The 13,844-nt window shown below is 36.8% G+C and overlaps 1 protein-coding gene across 2 annotated transcripts in view; it reads right to left on the bottom strand.

Moving 5' to 3' along the window:
- Positions 1–1,144: 1,144 nt before the first annotated feature.
- The window catches only part of mrpl3.S (mitochondrial ribosomal protein L3 S homeolog), a 51,285-nt gene continuing 38,585 nt past the window's right edge, over positions 1,145–13,844 (bottom strand). Inside the window, 2 exon segments of one of the 2 annotated variants that reach the window (NM_001094699.1) lie at positions 1,145–1,582; positions 12,788–12,865. In NM_001094699.1, the coding sequence (NP_001088168.1) occupies positions 1,436–1,582; positions 12,788–12,865 (225 nt within the window). In that variant the 3' untranslated portion in view covers positions 1,145–1,435. 2 annotated transcript variants of the gene reach the window in all.

Below are 13,844 nucleotides of genomic sequence, written 5' to 3' on the forward strand. Positions count from 1 at the left end.
ATAAACAATCAAAATTTGTGATGTCCTTATATTTTGCTGCCTTATCTTCATTAATTGGCCAAGAATTCCTGTGAAACAATTGTATAAGAAGCAATGCTTTAAAAAAAATGTAATCTGTGTAAAGTATGTAAAATTGTTAGCTGCTCCCCTAAAGCAATCTCAGGAGCTACCAACATTGATGAAATTATGAGAAGGGGAAAAAAAGGTTCAAAAATCAGACTTGCAAAAATTAAACTTAACTTAAAGTCAATACTGATGATCCTTTGTATTTATATAAGACATGAGCAAGAAAGAAGGAGGAAGACGATCACTAAGAAGAAACCTGGGCTGGGGATGTTTTCTGATCATAGGAGCACTGGCCTGGAATATGAGGTAAGTGAATACAATCCCTGGGGGGGCCTAACTTTTGGTACCCCCGCTGTGACTGTTGACTTTACTTCTACTTTAAGAACTTTCCAGAGAAGGGCACTTCCTGACATTTAAAGATCTGATAATGAAAATAATGTGTGCATTGAGAAATTTCCTTGGAAGCAAATTATATCTTCAGTAGCGTAACCATAGTTATAAAATTAAATTGGCCATATATGGAAAGATCTGCTTTTTGGTGAGGTTGCCAAACAAGTGCATCGTTCCTTGATATGCCCACCGTGAGGGCAAATCATGATCAAATGCTGGGGATACAGGCTGTTGGGGGGAGGACTGTATCTACAAGCAGATGAGATTCTTGCCCCACAGGCATCTGGCCGATATTCATCTGCCTGTCAGACGGCCCCATACACGGGTTGATAAAAGCTGCCAAAAGTATTGGCCGCCTTTACTGGCAACTGCTATAACCAGTATCTGTATTAGTACGGTATGCAGGATTATAAGTAGTAAATTACAGCAGCTTGGCCATTTGGGCAAACTAGAATTTAAATTCTTAAAGTAATATCTGAAAGTTCTTAAATTCTTTCACTAAGTACATGGGTTTTATGTTTTCCTTTCTACCATGTCATGCTCTTTGTGAAACTGGTGCCATTCTAAGGCAAATCATTACCAATGACAAGCTGTAGTGCTTCTGCGGATTTCACAAGAGGTACCAATGACAATATTCAGTTAAAAGTATAACTGCCTACTTCAAGGGACACATACAAAACACAACACATTATGAAACAGAGAATTTATTCAATAAATCAGATATTTCAGAAACATTTAATGGGTTCAGAACACAGTGCATACAAATACATTTAAAAAAAAAAAAGAAGGATCTACGAGATCCAGAACCAATGCAAAGGAAATGGCTGTTAAGGAACAAACACACTGCTAATAGTGCCAGAGTATTTCATTTGTTCCCCTTTGGTTGATGCCCTTTTGTTTGTTCACAAGCTGAAAACCATCTCTAGACTTGATTCATTTTTTTATAATGACATAACCTTTCCATTATCATTAACTAACATCAAGTATATTTAACTGAGGGTTCACTGAACTGGAAAACGTCTTCAGCATATAAATCTTCTGGTAATTCCTCATCTCCATCAGCGAAAAATGTAGGGAAGGGAAGGTTTTCACTGCCTGTTTTCCCATGCAATTTTGTGTCCGTCACCTGTAAATAAAAATGCAAAGTTTAGAACAATCTATATCTGGTGCTCTTTCAGCAACTTAAGGGGGTGGTTCACCTTCAAACAACTAGTTGTTTTCAGATAGATCACCAGAAATAATGACTTTTTCCAATTACTTTCTAATTTCTATGTGTCAGCGTTTTTTTAATATTTAAGTGTAAAGTGTAAATTTTTCACCTTTTTTTTTTAACAAAATCTTTTTTTATTATTTTAAACATAATACACAGCATATTGCAGTTGTTAAACAGGTAATGAAGCAATAAATTACCATAATGTCACAGAAATAATATTACCAGTATCAATACATAAAAACGATATTATAACATTGCAATGCAATAAGTTTGTGCAAAGCCTTCCTTTTTACTCTTTCCTATTATCTACGATGAGAATCTATGCTCTTTACTATAACTACGTTGTATTATGATGTGTCCTTTTCTCCATCGTGTTCAACCAGGCCAACCATTGTGTTTCTGGACTCCCCTTTTTAGAAATAAATCTGTGGTACAATTGTTCCAAATAAATCTGGTTGTTAACCCTTTCTATTACTTCATAAATACGTGGTTGCACTGGAGATTTCCAATTCCTTGCTATTGTAAATCTAGCTGCTGTTAGTATATGTAAAAGTATTGCTACAGAGTCTTTAGAAATTCTACAGATATCAATATTCAAGAGAGCTAGAGCAGAAGTTATAGGGCATAGTAATTTCAATACCTTTTGTATTAAAGTTTCTACCTCTTTCCAGAATTCTACGACTACTGGACACGACCACCACATATGAAAACTACCCGCCGGAAGACCGCAGCCTCTCCAGCATATGTTTGTTGTAGTCACATTCATTTTGCTCAATTTTTGTGGAGTTAAATGCCACCTAAGAAGAATTTTCCTGCTTAATTCTACATGATTTATACAATGTGATGCTTTTTTTGGCAATCTCATAGCCTCTTCCCATTGATCTTGAGTAAATATGACGTTAAGATCTGTTTCTCATTCAAGAAAGGAAGAAGATTTCTCCATATTGTTATTAAATAATTTGTAACAGAAGGAAAGTCCCTTTATAGTAGGAGCTTGAACATCTAGAAATTTTTGAAAGGGGGAAAATGAGTTCTCTTTCTTTTGAAAGTGTGGCTGAATTATATGTCTCAATTGTAAATAAAGAAAGAAATCATGTTTTGAAATGACATATGTCTCCTTAATTTCTTGAAATGACCAGATATTATTTAGGGTGGTTATATCTGCTATAAGTTGTATAGCTGCTATGGGAATCTCTAAAACTTGAACTTTCCACCAATTGTTCTTTTGGGAGATGTCTTTCCACACTTGACACATGATTTGTGGTTGTTAAAGCAGAAAATTGAAGGTCCTGATACAAAGCAATTGCCCACAACAAATTATAAAAATTATTACCAGAAACATATGTTCTTTCAGTTTCTATCCATGATTTTTGAACGTTCGATGCCCAACATAGTTTTATATTTTCAGCTATAGATGCCTCCATATATTTGAGCATATTCGGTACGCTCATACCCCCTTGATCCATTGATCTATACATAAGATCTCTGTTAACTCTTGGAATTTTACTATTCCATATAAATTTGTGGAATGTCTCTTGAAGTTTTCTAAGAATCTCTTTATTCACTCTCATTGGAATTGTTCTCATTAAGTAAAGAATTTTTGGAAGTATCATCATTTTAGTTGTGTTTATAATTTTTCACCTTTTAAAGCAGCTCTGGGAGGGAGGGTCGCCAACCCTGTAAACTGTTCTAAATTGATACGTTTAGTTGATACATTTCTTATCTTTGCCCCTGCTGAGCAGAATCTCTAGGTTTCATTAAAGGCAACTGTTAAAATTGATACAATAGTTGCGAATATTCCAGAGATGCTGCTGAGAAATGTATCAACTAAATGTTGCAAAACTGTAACATTTTAGAGTCTGCACCTGAATTACTGAGCTGTCAGACTCAAACACCAGACACAGGGACATTCAACTTCAAGCTTAGACTTTGGAATAACTGTAAAAAATAAAAAATGGAAAGTAATCGAAAAAAGTCTTTATTTCTGGGGAACAATCTGACAACAACTGAACTGCAAAAAAGTGTTTGGAAGGTCAAAAACTCCTTTAAAGGAGAAAAAAGAAGTAGGACAGAAATGTTGTAGTTTGTGTTTTGGGCTTCTTTACCAGCCCTTTCGTAATGGAGATCTGTGACTTGGAATATCCCCCCAGAATTCTCCAAATTTGTTTCTGCTGATTCAAACCCATATTTTGTGCTTCTGTCACTTACGTGAGCTTAGGGACTGACTTACAATATACTGTATATAGAATATAAATGTCACAAGGCTAATTAGTCATTAATTAAGAAACACCAAAATTTGAAAATCAGCATTCATCAGCATTTATGATTTAGAACAGCCCATGAACTTGGTTTCTCAACAGCGTCTCAGACCACACTGAGCATGTGCACGTCACTGACATTCCTAACAAAATCCAAGATGGAAAGTTCCTGTGCACAATGTTAAAGTCATTGATGTTAGAGAGATTGTGAACCTTTAGGCTTGGCACTTCTACCTATATTTAATTCCTGGGCCTATTTCTCCTTTAACTCATAACAAAAGGTGGACATTCACCAGGAGAAACAGTTTTTTGTTTTATCATGATGAAGTGTTTGATAAGATCCTAATCCTAGAACATCGACTGCTTTGGGAATGGTCTTGTGTCACAGGTTCCACTCAGGACTCATTGCCAATGGTTCAATTTGCCACAAGCTGATCATTCATTGCATCTTTAATTGTAGCAAAGTCTTTCTCCTAATTTAGCCACGTCTCATCCAGTGGCAGTGAGAGGGCAGTAACACGGTCAAGGTTTAATTTGTTTAATTCATTTTTTTCTTGTCTAATTTGCTAAGAAAAATGTATTATTTGTTTTGAGTTCTTTGTGTGTGTGGATGTCAATAGCCTCATTAGAAATATATTTACTGAAGAAAACGTTAATATATTCAATACTTATTTTCACTGCTGTATTTACACACATTTATAGTAAATAAAGGGATAACAGACAGAGTTAAATGTTTGGTAGAGCACTAAAATGAACAAACCCAGTAATTGGGAACAGAGAAACAAAGTCCCTTCCATTCATCCCCCTGTGTGTGTGCAATGTATAAATCCTCTGATGGCACGTAATAAAGCACATCAAGCTTACTGGCTCATAGAGGGCTGATAATTCATGTCCATTTCCCTATGAAACTGAAACAAATAGAATACTACTGGATGGTACTATAAAAGCAGGTCTCAGACATATTCCAAGGCCATTGAGATAGAAGAGGATTATGGAATAATACTGCTGTCCTTGTACACATAAATCCTGCTCTGGACTTTAATTCTGACACACATTTTCTTTGAAGTTTCCAAAAGGCTGTTTGTGCTCTGGATCTATACACTGTGGATTATTCTGAAGTCTTTTTGTACTGAGGTTTTCTGCAGTGTAGCCACTGCCAATATCTGTGTTAAGATCCCTATCACAATTTCAAATACCTTGGAAGTCTTGTTAAAAAAAAAAAAAGGACGCAAAGCTTCAAAACATTTATCAATTAACACAGTTCATGCATTAATCCATGTTTAGGCTAGTGTCACACAAGGTGGAATCTCTACTGGCATATGCTGGTTTGCTAATTATCTATCAGACTGATGCTGTCTGTTATGACCTATCAATTGACATGGGGCCAAATAGGCGAAGCTCTCTGATTTGAGCCTATTTATCGATAAATCAGTTCATTCAGTGCCTGCATGTTGATGTGGTATATATCAAAAAGTGATATCAGAACCAGCACTACCTGAAATGAACCCGCACTCCTGGAGCCTGCCAGTGCCGATAAAACTTGATTTTATTCCAGTTAGCTAAAACAATAAGGACTAGCGCGTTTCTTATCTGGAGATACATAATCATAGGTACCTCTGATTATGTATCTCTAGATACGAAACACGTTAAGACTCATTGTTTTAGCTAACTGGAATAAAATCAAGGTTTATTGGCACCGGCTGGCTCCAGGACATTTCGGTCCATTAAAGAATCCTTGAAAAAGGATTGTGCTGAACCAGTGAGAGAGTTCTGGGCAAGCAAGGGAACCGTAATGTATACAGAAAGGACAGGGAACAAGGAGCGTGATCAAGGGACAGGCTGGGTCAATACCAAACAGACAATACAGTTCCAATAAGGAAGCAGAAGCGGATTCGAGGTCACAGGCCAGGACCAAACAAAACAGATTTGCTTTACAGTAACGAGATCCAATAGAATAGTAGAAGTCCTTACAGGCAGCAGAACAGCAAGGGTCAAGGTCAGTCAGTAGTCAATTAACAGGATTAATTAACACTGGGCAATGAGTCAGTGCAGAGCAGGGGGTTGTATATATAGCTTAATGATTTACACAGATTACCTGTGGCCTGATTGACAACAGGTAAAACAAGCCAAGCCTACTTGCAATTATATGGGAAGCAATAAGAGTCACCAAGGGCCATAGCTTTCTGCTCACATAGAGCAGCGGCAATGCAGACAACACAAAAACACCAAGTCCCTGGTTCAACTCCAGGCAGGTTATTACAGTGCAGGTTCTAATATCACTTTTTGATACAGGTATAGGACCTGTTATCCAGAATGCCCAGGACATGGGTCTTTCAGGATAACATAATTTGGATCATTCTACCATAAATCTACTAGAAAATCATGTCAACATTGAATAAAGCCACTGGGCTGGCTCTGCTTCCAGTAAGGGTTAATTATATCTTAGTTTGGATCAAGTACACGCTACTGTTTTATTATTACAGAGAAAAAATATTTTTTAAAATTTGGATTATTTGGATAAAATGGAGTGTATGGGAGATGGCCTCTCTGTAATTCTAAACTTTCTGGATATGCATTTGAAAAATGTTGCAAAATTTCAATGTACCCTCTCTACCACTTCTCAATGCCATTATTATATAGTGCTAACCTGTTAAACATTCACATCATATATAATGGCTACGTACTTTACAAACTCACTGGCAGTTTTTAAATCACAAACTCTCTCAGCCTTTGTTTTGTAATCTGCAAGTTAATAGCTATATTTAACATCGGATTGATATAGTGTGTGAACTGGCCAGCGGGATCTTGGCTTATAAATGAATTGTAACAAGCACAGGTTATGTTAAAGGTTTACTAGGTATTGTGCTGCCACAAAACTCATTACTGAGGAAAAAGCAGATTGAAAAACTTTAAATGATTTGATTCTGTGGATCAGTAATGTTAGCACGCATGGAAGTGAAAGCAAGCATGTTCTTTCTTTTTATTTCCATTGCACCGCAGCTCAAGTAAACTGGCTTGACAGGAGGGAATTGCAAGCTGTCTTCTGTGTAAGAAAATAATGAAATAAATATTAGCCCACAGAGCACCCCTAAGCAGCAAAATATTGTTGTGACAGCTAACAGCTTGTGTAATTTTGCTCAGTCTGGCTACACCACTAACAAGGCATCAGGAAATGTTAGATTTCACATGATTGCAATTCTTTAAGGCATCCAGCATCCAATATGCAGCAGCTAAAGGAAAAAACTAGTAATAATTACATGAAATATACATATAGCCTAGGCTTATGGGGTTTAACTGCACTTTTGAGCCTCAATAACAATATTACAGTTTACATAAACTATTGTTAAAGGATTTTCATACCCGAGTCATTGGTTTGCATAATTGAAAAGTATGGTAAATCTATTATTAATACAATGCTTTATTACAAAGTGCTGACCTTAAACAACAAGGAAAGGCTATTTCAAGAGTTAACCTGAATTGAAAGGCATACCTTCAGTGCTAGAATCAGTGATATTCATTCCCCTCTATTTCCAGCCCTTTTCCAGTTCAAACAACACAGTTTCAGAAAAAGCGCTGACCTACATTCACCTCTCCTTCCCCAAGACCAAGACTGTGGAGCATGCTCAAATGCTTTCCTTGTCCTTTAAGTTAGTCAGTATGGACAAAGAAAGACTGAAGGGAAAAAAGAAATCAGGACACTTATCAGCAATGTCTCCATGATGGCCAGCCAAATTTGTTGCACACAACATTAAAGGGTCTGTTTTGGTTTACCAAGCTAAAATCCTCCAAATATTGCTGTAAATTGTATGCATAAATTGCTTATAGATGCCAAAGCTAAATCTGAGAAATAATGCATAGTTTTTGCTGTGAATTTAAGAATTGGTTACACTGCTTTATACATCCCATACACATTCCTACAAAAGAGACATAGTGTATGAAATGACTACACTGACCTTTAAAAGTTTGTAAAGTTCACATGAATTTTTCATTGCTTAATATTTGTTCAGTTAATATATAAATATAGAATTAGCCTATAAACAAGGATGTCAGATTATGGCATTACTAAATTATAAAGCCATTCAAAACAAAGAAATATATTGATATCCAATTAATATTTAACCTTGCCATGGTCACTAAAGGATTAAAGGAGAACTAAAGCTTAATTAATGAAGTAGCTAGAAATGTTGTATGTTTTCGGCTTCTGTACCAGCCCAAGGTAACTAACCATAGTCCTTAATTAGTAACTTTTCCACGGAGCACCAGGTAGTATCGGGTCTTAAAAGCTGAAGTGTATTAATGAATTGGTTACATAAAAAGAATCAAAGCTTAGCAAACAGTGCATCAAAACCCCACGCTTGACGCGTTTCATGGCCTCACACCACTTCCTCAAAAAGTGGGCGAGTGCTCTCTTTTTTGCGATTTTCCAACCATAGCCCTTAAGCAGGCAGGTCCGGATTTGTGGAGAGGCCACTAAGAACCGGGCCTAGGTGGCAGGATTCTAGGGGGCGGCATGCTGCCAACCACACGCACATTGGTTCAGAAACACTGGGGATGCGAAGAAATACTATAGTTTTTTCTAAATTTCCCCATTGATTAAAATTTGAGTGAATAAAAGGGAGGGGACAAGGACGATGAACGACAGCGGGCCTAGGGGTGCCCGCTATGTAAATCTGGCCCTGTAAGCAGGGAAGATCTGTGTCTCCAATTATGCCCCAGTAGCTCCACATCTACTTTTCTACTGATTCACTGCACACTTACTGAGCTTAGGGACTAACTCATAATGGCCTGATATTGGGACATTTCCATTCTGTATATACACTATGATTAATTATGAATACAGATAATGTCAGCTCAGAAGTCAGTGCAATTGGCATCAGAATTTAATAATCAGCCTTGTAGCATCAGCGTATATTACAGGCCAACCTCATTTTCTGCTTGATCATTTGCAATGACCCCGAAACTTAGCTTCTTTAGAGCCCAGCTGTTTAGAGCCCACTGAGCATGTGAGTAACACAGACACTTTCCAAGATGGTGACCCCCTGTGACAAGTCCTGGATCATTGCTGCTATTGAGAAGCTGAAACTTTAGGCTGGTGCCATAAGTTCAGTTTATAAAATATGGCATTTTTAACCATTTTCATTTTTAGGGTTTAGTTCTCCTTTAAGTAGCAGTTTCTCTAAAATAGCTTTAAAGGATCTGCCAGACACTCTGGTGTTAACAGGTCATTATATGAAAGGGAAAGGTACAGGGTGGGGCTGTCATTTTGAAAATACGCAGAGGTATGAAAGAACTGAAAAAAAAGTGGTAAAAGGAAAAAGTCTAACCTAGATGTCAAAACGAAAGATGTTTCTCAAAGCATGCATCTTATACTGCCAAGAAGCCTTATAATAAAGAAGAGAAACGTTGACAGAAGATTGGAAATTTTAAATTCTTGCGGCGTATCTTAATAGAAATTGCAAACTCACACAAAGCAACCAATTTCAAACTGGAGACTTTGCTGCAATACACAGTCCCGTATAAAGGAAATAAGATAAAGCTGTGCAGAATCACAGAAAGGACAGCTATAAAGTGCTGAATGTAGTGTAGCAGCCCGTTGAATGTATTTTATGGATTACTAGAAAGGATCCCTAATGCCAATACAAAATAGCCTGTCTCTGAAAAGAGAGCTTAGAAAGCTTGCAGAATGCCAAATGTGTTCACACCACTTTTATACTAGATAAACAGAATGAGCTCCAAAACACAGAGGAAGGACTTCAGCAACAGGGCAAATGAAAGAGAACCCTGGCATGCACAGCATAAAACATTTAAGACTCAGTGTGAGCTGACAAAAGGAATATATTTTAATCTTGCAGTCTGTACATTTTCCTTTTTTTTCCATAGAAAATATGTTTACTCTACTCATAAATAAAGTTTATATAAAAAAAAAAAAGAGGAAAATGTGATATATATTCCTTTTTGTCATCTAAATCTGAACCCAGCCCACAGTAAACCTGCCTCCAACGTGACACGCTGAGCAATGTACCTGCTGCTTCTGTTGACAAGATCTGCCATGGATGGAAAAAACATTGGAAAAGAAACAAATAACTGCAGCAGACTCTACAGCCCACAAGTTAAGATGCAAATGGGGCAATGTAATGTTTCATTAGCGCACAATGTTCGCAAACTGATTAAAGACTCCAACAACTTCCTCGCAAAGTTTGCAAATGTAAATTTCTCAATTGCAAACCATTTAAATAAAATATTTTACTAAACTTTAAAGTAGGTGTCAAAGGTTCGCAATGCACATTAAGGGGGTTATTTATCAAAGTCCGAATTTACCTCAATATTTTCTGCTACAAACTCCGATCAAATCCACTCAGGTTTTTAACGCTTATTTATTATTACATTTTCCCAAAAATTTGCTTTGCGGGTACAAATTTTCACGATTCTTTCATCAGATTTTCACGAATTTCACAAGGTATTGCATGAAACCCAGCGCACATCAAAAAATCATTGGGACATCTCCCATTGACTTATATGCAACCTCGACAGGTCTGAAATGCCGGATTTTCAGATTCAGACTTTTCCATCCTCAGGGTTTAATAAATTTGGAAAAATTTGTGATTTTTTTTTTTTTTTTAAAGTCTGATTTTATAACAAAAAAATCAAAAACTTTTTCGTGATTTTTGCATTCGGAGTTTAGTAAATAACCCCCTAAGAGTCACAATGCAATAAAAGCCTAGTAAAGAAAATTACATTGCGACAGGCAAATTTTTATTCGCAAAGAAGGACAGAAAGAAGGAAAACACATTTCTTAATATAGGTGTCACAAAAATTTTTTAATTTAAATACATATAATTGGTGCTTAATGATATCACTGACGTAGAGTGATACCTATTTTGGGTAGTTTGGTAGAACATGAGCTTTTGGACTTATCTTTTTCTCAGGTATGGTATCAGCTACTCTACGTTTTCCTGAAATGCAAAATAAGGATCAATACGCTGTTACTATTAATAATACACATAACTCACTGTATACTATAGAAACAAAAGTGCCACCCTCACCCAACTTATGTATATTTGTGCGCATTTGTATGTAAATATTTACAGAGGAAGAGAGGCACACAACTGATTGATGGTTGGAAAGAACACTGAAGGGGTAAACTTAATAGACCGTTCACTTTTTCAACCTATATGAACTACAATAGAAACCCTTATGACCGCATCAAATCAGCTTAAATTCTGGAAAACGGTTAAATTTAGGAAAAAAATCCACAGCTTGACTGAATGGAGTGGTTACAAAATGGCGTTAACTCTGGGACGTAACATCAAAGTTCTACTGTGTGCGAGTTACACGCCCAACCTTAAAATATCAGGATACAAGAAGTTCTTTTCGAAGGTTGACAACCTATACAAAAGGACCCTGGATTGGCTAAACTCATGTACTGTATAATACTGGACATCTGGGAGCCCAGTATCTCGAGTTGCCCTTAAAGTAAAGGTCTTTGGGACCCATTCTACACTGCCTTGGCTTTTTACCTATTTTTGTTACATTCCAACCTGTAATTTAAATGATTCTTAATCTTATTATATGTGATGGATTTGCACAAAATAGTCTAAGTTGGTGAAGTGAAATGAGAAAAATATATATAAAATAGAATTTAAAAAACTGAAAATTGCGATGTGCATATGTATTCACCCCCTTTGCCATGAAGCCCCTAAAAAATTCTGGTGCAACCAATTACCTTCAAAAGTCACAGAATTAGTGAAATGAAGTCCTCCTGTTTGCATTCTAAGTGTCACATGATCTGTCAGTATAAACACAGCTTTTCTGACATGGTACCACCACAAACCTGCCAAGAGAGGGCCGCCCACCAAAACCCACAGACCAGGCAAGGAAAGCATTAATCAGAGTGGCAGTACAGGGACCAAAGGTAACCCTGAATGAGTTGCAGAGTTCCACAGCAGAGACTGGAGTATCTGTCCATAGGACCACAATAAGCCGTACACTCCATAGAGCTGGGCTTTATGGAAGAGTGGCAAAAAAATAGCCATTACTTATTTTTAACTTAAGTTACTTAGACTCTCTCCTATTAATCTTCCAGTCTGCTATCCAAACCAATGCCTAGTTGCTAGGGTAAATTGGAACCTAACAACCGAATCCTGCTCATGTTCCAGACTGAAGAGCTACTGAACAAATAACTAAATAATTTAAGAATTACAAAAAAATAAAAAAGAAGTCTAATTGCAAATTGTCTACAACATTCTGAAAGTTAATTTAAAAGTGAAACCCTTTGGTTTTAAAGTTATTTGTAAATTGTAGGAGTCGTACATGTGGTTTGTCAAGTTCTGACTCTTGAAACAATGTAGCAGGTCTGTTCTGCTCCAGATCTGTGAATCAGTTGGCTTTTGCTACACTGCCTCAGGGCTCAGAACCACTGCAGAGCATTACAGATAATATAAACAGTTAAACAGATACCCTTGTCAATAGAAATTACATTTATAAATATAACAACAAACATGTTTTCATTGGAAAAGAAAACTCAATTTTTTCTAGATTTATTATACCCCGAGGCTGCTAAAAGTCCAAATCTAAAAATTCTCAACATCGCAAACTTGTCAACGTCACGTAGAAGTCAATGGCAGACGTCCCTTTTACAATTGGAGTTTTCAGATGTCAAATCAGTCTGATTTGAATTTTTTCACAATTTTATTGAGGCTTTTTCCAGCAGCAAATTTTTTTGTTATTTTATTGAGAAATAAGGTTAAATTGTGTATGGTCGAATTAGTTTTAATAAAAAAATGAGAAAATTTGAGTTTTCGTAAATAACTCCCTAAGTGTTGCAGAGATAGCATTTTGTCATAATGCCAAAGTTTCTTACCTTTACTAAACAGTTGGTATGTCCTGGAACAGAACCATTGACATAAATAATATTATGCTTTGTATTTACTCTCCAAACCTAAGAAACAAAAATAAACAAAATCATATTATGGGCAGAAACATTCAATTAGGTATGAACCTAATTGCCCTTAAAGATTAAGCTGAATACAGTACCTATACTTAAAGCTTAATCTGCAAATTCAAATATGAAAATAAAAAGTATCCCTTGACGATATATGTTGTTCAGAGCTTTAAGGCAAATAACTTTGGATTGGATTTGGAGTTTCGATTTGATTCAGATAGAAGCTTCAGATCTGGACTGCATTCTAATTTGTATATGCAAATTAGGGGTGGGAAGGGGAAACATTTTTCACTTCCTTGTTTTGTGACAAAAAGTCACACGATTTCCATCCCCACCCCTAATTTGCGTACGCAAATTAGGATTCGGGTTCAGTCGGGCAAAAGGATTCAGCCAAATCCGAATCCTGCTGAAAAAGGCCGAATCCTGGCTGAATCTTGTATTCAGTGCATCCCTAATCCCAACATTAATATGAATAACATAAGCGTACGAAAAATTATACTTAAAAGAGAACAAAAGTCACAATCACTTGGGGGGGGTGCCAAGAGTTAGGCACCCCCAAGTGTTTGTAATCATTTACCGGATACCATGGATTGGTGCTCCAGAAAATTCCTACAACCCAGGGTTCTTCTCAATGACCCATCCTCTTCTACTTCTTCTCTTTCCAAAATCCCAAGGCTCATGAACACTCAGTAGAGTGAAAAAGCTGGTATTTTGTTAAAGTTCGGGTTTTCACTCTACTGCGCATGTGCACCTGCACCAAGAAAGGCGAAGCAGGGAGAGGATGCTCTGTGGTGCTCACTGAAGAAACACTGGGCCAGGGCTATTTTCAGCCGAGTGCTGGGCATTAGGTACGTGTATACAATCACTAGGAGGTGCCTAACTTTTGGCACTCACCAGTGATTGTTTCTTTTCCCTCTCCTTTAAAGGGCATCTTTTGCCTGAAAATATTTTATTTCCACCGCCAATAGACCCCGCA

The sequence above is a fragment of the Xenopus laevis genome, chromosome 6S (genome assembly GCF_017654675.1).
Source record: "Xenopus laevis strain J_2021 chromosome 6S, Xenopus_laevis_v10.1, whole genome shotgun sequence".
NCBI lineage: Eukaryota > Metazoa > Chordata > Amphibia > Anura > Pipidae > Xenopus > Xenopus laevis.